Raw genomic sequence first — 7,481 nt, 5'->3', positions numbered from 1 at the left:
GCATGCTGCTGCTTATGTGCTGCATGCCCGAGACCCCACGCTGCCTGCTGACCCAGCACAAGCGCCAGGAGGCCATGGCCGCACTGCAGTTCCTGTGGGGCTCCGTGCAGGGCTGGGAAGAGCCTCCCAGGGCTGAGCACCAGGTGAGAGGTGGGAGCCAGGGCTGGGCACAGGGGACAGCAGCTGGGGCTGCGAGTCGGCCTGATGGCCGGGGACAGAGGACAGCAGCTGGGGCTGGGAGCTGGCACTGGGGACAGGGGACAGCAGCTGAGGCTGGGGCGCATAGCCCGTGCCCAAGGTCACACACCTGGAGGCTGCCCCTCCACCCTCAGTGAGGACAGGCCCAGTGCTGGCCTTCTGAGCAGGCAGTTTGGGTGGAGCCTCACTTAGCTGGGCCCTCACCTCAGAGGTCACTGAAGAGCCTGAGCCTTCATCCTTACTGCCCCAGGAAGAGCGAGGCCGGGCCTGGCTGGGAAGTACAGATGCAGAGTCAAGGACTTGGATCTAACTGGGGTATGGCAGAGCAGAGGAGAAGGTTAAAAGACTGGGTCCAAAACCTCCACTCTGTCACTCACCTGCTGTGTGACCCCCCCCCCACTTTTAAGCCTCACTCGCTCATCTGTAAAATGGGAGGCACAGCCAGGCCTCCTGGTGGCAGTGAGGCTGCAGTGAGGAGGGCCAGGGACCAGCTTGCTCTTTGCCCACATACCCCCCTGTGGCTTCCCCACCAATCAGGAAGAGCTGCGGGCACAAGGATGCGCTCACCTTGCCAAGGGGAGGCTGCAGGATGCGGGGACTTGCCCACTCACCCGAGGCCACAGGCGGGGCTGGGACAAGATGCTGAGGCCCACTTCCCTCCACCGTGCTGCGACAGTGGGCTGAGTGAGGTGGGCACCCAAAGAGGGGAGAGAGAAGCCCTGATGGCCGGCCCTGGTCTCGTGGAGCAGGGCTTCCACCTCGGCCTGCTGCGGCACCCTGGCATCTACAAGCCCTTTGTCATCGGCATCTCACTGATGGCCTTCCAGCAGCTGTCGGGGGTCAACGCCATCATGTTCTATGCAGACACCATCTTTGAGGAGGCCAGATTCAAGGTAAGGAGACCTCTGCCCAGAGGGGGTGCTTTCTCCCCAAGTTCAGGCCGTCTTCACCAGCACAGGACTAGAAGGAGCGGGCCCTGTCCCCCCGCCACGTGCCTGACCAGCCTGGGCCCCCTCTCCCTAGGACAGCAGCCTGGCCTCGGTGGTCATGGGCGTGATCCAGGTACTGTTCACTGCGGCGGCGGCCCTCATCATGGACAGAGCTGGGCGGAGGCTGCTCCTGACTTTGTCGGGTGAGGCCCGAGGACAGGGCTCAGCCCTGGGCAGGTGGGGTGTCCAGGCCAGGCTCCTACCACAGGCTGGGGCCTCTGCCAAGGTCCCCTAGTTATAGGAGGACAACAGCCAGGCCTTTGTGAGGACAAACGTCATGGAAGAATGAGGCCGTGAGTTACCAGCATTTCCTCACCGAGCATCGCGCCAGACCAGGCCTGCGCCAGCATGCAGCAGCTCATCACCCTCAGCGTCCCAGTGGCACAAGGACGTGCCACCCACTCCCACCCTCACGTCCAAGGGTGAAACTGAGCGCTGGGGAAGGGAAGTCAAATGATGACCTCTCTGAGCCTCGGTTTCCCCCACTATGGAATGAAGATAATGGCGGGGACCCAAGGGCTGCTGTAAGGACCGGGAGGTCACCTGAAGGAGGCCCTGGGCCCGGGCTGCAGCCAGACACACCAGTGCCTGCGGCTAAGATGCTGCTGCTGCAGCGCTGTCCCTGGGCCTGCTCCCTCGGGCCGAGGGAGGGATTCCGGGTCTGCTCCAGGATCTCCTGGGAGGTTGCTGAGGTCTGGAGTCCTGGGTGGGGTGGGCAGTGCAGCTCAGTCGGGGCTCCTGGGCCCATGGCGCCCAGGCCTGGCCTTGCAGAGGCACCCCGTCCACCCTGTCCTTGCCCACAGGTGCCGTCATGGTGTTTAGCACCAGTGCCTTTGGCGCCTACTTCAAGCTGGCCCAGGGTGGCCCCGGCAACTCCTCGCAGGTGGACTTCTTGGCACCTGTCTCGGCAGAGCCCACCGACACCAGTGTGGGGCTGGCCTGGCTGGCTGTGGGCAGCATGTGCCTCTTCATCGCCGGTGAGAGGGGAGCGTTGCTACCTTCCCATCAGCCCCTGATTCTGGGGTCCAGTGAGTCCATGCCCTGGCCATGCCAGTCTAACCTCCGCTGTGCCCTGCCCATGTGCCAGCTCCACGCTAACCTTCCATGACCATTAGTCCCCAGCGTGGCCCGGGGAGCAGGCTGGGACCCAGGCCTCGCCCCCACCCCTTGGTCTCTGACAGCTGTCTTGCTCCTCAGGCTTTGCAGTTGGCTGGGGGCCTATCCCCTGGCTCCTCATGTCCGAGATCTTCCCGCTGCACGTGAAGGGTGTGGCTACTGGCGTCTGCGTCCTCACTAACTGGCTCATGGCCTTCCTGGTGACAAAGGAGTTCAGCAGCCTCATGGTGAGTGCAGGCCGGACTCCCTCAGGCCGCCAGCAGAGGAGGGCTTTTCAAAGTGGCGTTCGGCTGCAGACAGAGGCCCCACCAGGCCTGGGACCCCAGTTGTCTTCAAGGGGCAATGGGACAAGTGGCTGCGGGCACGTGGAGCTGCCAGGCTATGGCCCCCAAGAGTCTTCAGTCTGTGTAGGTGGAATGACTGTGGCTGTACCCCGCCCCCCACTGAAACATGGGCCAGGAACCCATATGCTGTATGGGAAGTTGACGGGCCGGGGCTCCAGCCCCACCATGGCCACTTGCTTGCTGCGTGGCCTCAGGTGTAATGCTTACCTTCTCTGAACCAGCTTCCTTGGCTGGAAATGGAAAGGGGGAGCAGTACCTTCCTGTTCAGGTTCACCAGAGCTTCTGTCCAGTTTGACGGTTTGCTCCTCTCTCATGGATGGACACAGATGTGGTCCCTGCTCTGGGGCTTCCCAGCCGACACAGAGACGGTTTGGGAGCAGATATCAAGTGACTAGTCTGGCCGCTCGTTCCCTCCAGGTCTCCTGGCATTACCACGTCCAGGCCTGTCCAAGCAGCAGAGGCTGCTATGACTGAGATGGGCAGGGTCTCCGAGGAGGGGTAGGGAGGCGGTGGGTGGCCATGGGAGAACGAGCCCTGGAGAGGCCAGGCTGGGCATGGGGAGGGAGGTCAGTTAGAGGTGCAGATGCCTGGGCTGACCCAGAGTCTACAGAGCCAGGAAGGCCGGGGCAGGGGCCTGGGGCTGGAGGTTGCTCGCTGGTAGCTGTAAGGGTTTGGACAGCAAAGGAGGGAGGAGAAGGAGCCGAGGAGGTAACAAAGGACCTGATTGAGCCCAGGGTATACAGTGTCCAGGAGGCGAGGAGGACTCCCAGACAATGAGGAGCTGAGAGGGAAGGGGATCCTGGCTCTGACCAGCAGGGACTCCTCCTTCCTCCAGTGGGCCCCAGTGGGCCCAGTGTCCCCATGCTCCCAGCACCATTCACACTCTGCCCGTCTCGACCTGCTGATGGCTCGTCCATTCCCACCACCATTCTTTCTCAGTGAAGAGAGAAATCCACGGGGGACAGGGTCCTCGGAAGGGGGTCTATGGGCCCCAGAGTCAGACCCGGGAGCAGGAGCCCAGCCATCACTTGCCAGCAGGCCTCTGAACTTGGAGCAGTCACTTCACTGCTGTGAGCCTGTTTGCCCAGCCATGCATGGACACCTTGGGTAGCGCTGGGCCTGAGTAGCTGGCCTAGCTGGACTGCCTGTCCTGTACCTCCCTGAGCTGGGTGGGGACAGAACAGCCCTGGCCATAGTCAGGGCAGGCTGCAGCCAGGGTGCTGCCCAGTGGCACGGGGACTGCTTGGGCTCATGATGACAAGGGCCTCCTGACATTCTGCCACGTCCACACGTGGCTTTTCCTCTCTCTGCAGGAGGCCCTCAGGCCCTACGGAGCCTTCTGGCTTGCCTCTGCCTTCTGTATCTTTGCTGTCCTTTTCACATTGTTCTGTGTCCCTGAAACCAAAGGAAAGACTTTGGAACAAATCACAGCCCATTTTGAGGGGCGGTGACAGCCCCTTTCTGTGAATGGCTGGCCTTCCTAGCTGGCCCGTCTTTGGGCTTCAGAAGGGATGGAACCAGTCTGACTCTGAGCCCCTGCCCGCCCCAGGCCCCAGGAGAGCCTGAGCTGGGACCACAGTCCCTGGGAGCCTTGGCCTGCGGGCCACCCTTTTCTGCCCAGCTCTACAGCCCAGCTGCCCAGGGCCGTCAGGTTCGCCAGCCTCTGGGTCTGGCCCTGCTGTTACTCCGTGGACTCGGGCACATCTCAGGAGCTGGGCAGTGGCGTGTCAGCCCTCCAGCCAGCTCCTTCGCAACACTAAAGCAGGAGCCGTGGAGGAGTGGGGCCTCTTAGCTCTGGTCTTCCGACTGAAGATGCCTCCACAAGCTGGGTGCTGGGCACTTGGTGGCTCCTCTCAGTGGCTGCATTACCGGAAACTGTGTTTGCCAAATAAAGTCTCGACTCAGAAAATCTGGGCCTGACCTGTTTGTGGGAACCCCATTGAAGAAGGGTGTGTTCCCATCACTTCCGTCAACCAAGCCTTTCGGGGCCCTGCCCAGAGTGTGCTATGCATTTGCTTCCTGTGCCCAGGGCAAACCTGGACAGCATATCTGGCTCCTTTCTTGGGCTCAGTTTTCTGGGCCATCAAATCTTGTTAAAAACAAAAGCAAAAATACAAAGTGTTCCTCTTTTTCTTGACTATTTGAGGCCAGCGTTTTCTAAATTACTTTAAATTACTTAAGTAATGCATGCTTATTGTAAGAAAATTAGGAAACTTTTTTTAACATAAGTTCTTTAATGTAATAGCAGTTAACCATCTGCTAGGCTCTACCTATGCATTTTACAAATATTAACTCATTTAGCTGGATAAATGATCATTATTCACAGTCACCCTTTTCCAGGAATAACCTGTTAAAGTCATAGTTTTATCTTGAAAAAGCTCTCCCAACACATGTGCCATCTGGTGTTGCTAAACAGAAGGGAACCAATCTTCTCAATTCATTGCTGCTTTGTCTATTTCCTACTTTTTTTTTTTTTTTTTTTTTTTTAAGATTTTTGCCATAGGGCACATGCACTTGCCAGAGAAAAAGAGGAAAAATGAGGAATCAGCCCCAGGAAAAAGGGATGCCCCAATCCCTTCTCCATTCTCTCAGGTCTTTGGGCACACATGTACACGTGTTCAAACTGCTGGGTTCAGGACCTAGACTGCAGCTATGGGATCTGGCACCTTCACCACGCCACCTGTTGGCATCCCCCCTACTTCTTTTTAATGGTATATCTTTTGGGCTTTTTTGGAAAAGATATATTTGCTTTTCTTTCAAAAAAATTCCTCACACTTGCTTCAGCAGCACATATACTAAAATTGAAATGATACAGAGAAGGTTAGCATGGCCCCTGTGCAAGGATGGCATGCAAATTCGTGAAGCGTTCCATATTTCTAAGATTATACATCACAACCAGGTAGGCCTTATTCCAGGGATGTAAGGGTGATTCGACATATTCAAAACCATAAATGTAATACACCCTATTAACAGAAAGAAAGATAAAAACCATATAATCATATCAATTGATACAGAAAAAGTGTTCGATAAAATACGACACCCCTTCATGATTAAGACTCTCGGCAAAATTGGTATCGAAGGGTCATTCCTCAACACAATGAAAGCTACCTATTAAAAACCTATAGCGGGAACCAGCAGTAATGGCTATGTCACTGGTCTCTCACGTAGTTGACCATGGTTTGACTATGCATTTTACAAATTTTAACTCATTTTGCTGGATAAATGATCATTATTCACAGTCACCCATCCCGGACACAGTGGCTTGAAACTTATGCCGGGCACGTGTGCGTGCATGCCCAAGATCCCGAGAGGAGAATGGAGGAGAAGGGATTGCGGCATGGCCATCCTCCCTGGGAGGGCGGTGAATTTCTCGCTTTCTGTCTCTCTGTCTCTCTCTATCCGGCGAGCGCACGCGCCCTATTGCAAAAACCTCTCAAAAAAAACCAAAACAAACAAACAAAAAAACTCGATAGCTAACATCATACTGAATGCGGAAGAACTGAAAGCTTTTCCACTAAAAACTGTCACAAGACAAGGCTGCCCACTTTCCCCATTCTTTTTCAATATAATGCTGGAAGTCCTAGCCAATGCAATCAGAAAAGAGAATGAAATAAAAGCCATCCTAATAGGAAAAGAAGAGGTGAAATTATCTCTATTTGCAGATGACATGATTGTATACTTAGAAGACCCAAGGGTATCTATGAAAAACTCCTGGAAATAATAAATGAATACAGTAAAGTGTCAGGATACAAAAATCAACATACACAAATCTATACCACTTCTATATATCAACAAAAAGCAGACTGAGGCAGAACTAAAGAAAGTAACCCATTTACTATAGCCACAAAAAGTATGATACCTAGGAATAAACCTCACCAAAGAAGTCAAAGACCTACACAAAGAAAACTATGAAAAGCGAAAAAAAAAAAAAAGAAATCAAAAGTGACACAAAAAAAGTGGAAGGACATCCCATGTTCCTGGATTGGAAGAATTAATAAAATCAAAATGGCGGGACCAGCAGTTAGCGTAATGGCTATGTCGCTGGACTCCCACGTAGTCGACCGCGGTTCGCGTCCTGGACCTGGTGGCTTAAACTCATGCCGGGCACGTGTGCGTGTGTGCCCAAGATCCCGAGAGGAGAATGGAGGAGAAGGGATCGCAGTGTGGCCATCCCCCCGGGGGGTGATTTCTCGCTTTCTATCTCTATGTCTCTGTCTGTCTGGCGAGCGCACGCACCCTATAGCAAAAACCTCTCCAAAAAAAAAGTAAATTAAAAAAAAAATCAAGATGGCAATTCTACCCAAATTAATCTAATATTTAACACAAAGGGACCATTAGGTGGCATGGTGGTTAAGGCGCTGGACACTCCCACATGGCTGACCATGGTTCAAGTCCTGGACCTGGCAGCTTGCTTTCACACTTTCTCTATCTCTCTCCCTCTCTCTCTCTTTCTCTCTCTCTGGTCAAATTAAAAATGAATGAATAAATAAAATTAAATATTTAAATTTTAAAAAATCTAATATTTAACACAATCCCAATCAAATTACCAGAGACATCCTTCACAGATTTAGAAAAGACAACTATAGAATTTACATGGAATCATAAAAGACCCCATATTGCCAAAGCAATCCTGTACAAAAAGAGTAGAGTAGGAGGCATCTTACTCCCTGACCCCCAAATATATTACAAAGTTGTGATAATCAAAACAGCATGGTATTGGCACAAAAACAGATAATGAGGACCAATGGAACAGAATAGAGACCCCAGAAATAAACCCCAAAACATACAGCCAACTGATTTTTAACATAGGGTACCAGTCAATCCAGTGGGAAAA

At 53.7% G+C, this 7,481-nt stretch overlaps 1 protein-coding gene and 1 non-coding gene across 3 annotated transcripts in view; both read left to right on the top strand.

Moving 5' to 3' along the window:
• Window positions 1–4,556, top strand: part of SLC2A8 (solute carrier family 2 member 8) — a gene marked incomplete at its 5' end in the record, with an annotated part of 9,848 nt that extends 5,292 nt beyond the window's left edge. The window contains 6 exon segments of one of the 2 annotated variants that reach the window (XM_027774043.1): window positions 2–143; window positions 948–1,091; window positions 1,222–1,330; window positions 1,991–2,164; window positions 2,385–2,530; window positions 3,961–4,556. In XM_027774043.1, coding sequence (XP_027629844.1) covers window positions 2–143; window positions 948–1,091; window positions 1,222–1,330; window positions 1,991–2,164; window positions 2,385–2,530; window positions 3,961–4,098 — 853 coding nt within the window. 2 annotated transcript variants of the gene reach the window in all.
• An 866-nt stretch (window positions 4,557–5,422) lies between these two features.
• On the top strand, window positions 5,423–5,525 carry LOC114008809 (U6 spliceosomal RNA). The gene has a single exon (XR_003550310.1). It is a non-coding gene; the product is annotated as a U6 spliceosomal RNA (small nuclear RNA).
• Window positions 5,526–7,481: the final 1,956 nt, after the last annotated feature.

Source organism: Tupaia chinensis, unplaced genomic scaffold (genome assembly GCF_000334495.1).
Source record: "Tupaia chinensis unplaced genomic scaffold, TupChi_1.0 Scaffold000394_1, whole genome shotgun sequence".
NCBI lineage: Eukaryota > Metazoa > Chordata > Mammalia > Scandentia > Tupaiidae > Tupaia > Tupaia belangeri.
The sequence above is the reverse complement of the archived record's forward strand: the minus strand, read 5'-3'. Positions and strand labels throughout refer to the sequence as shown.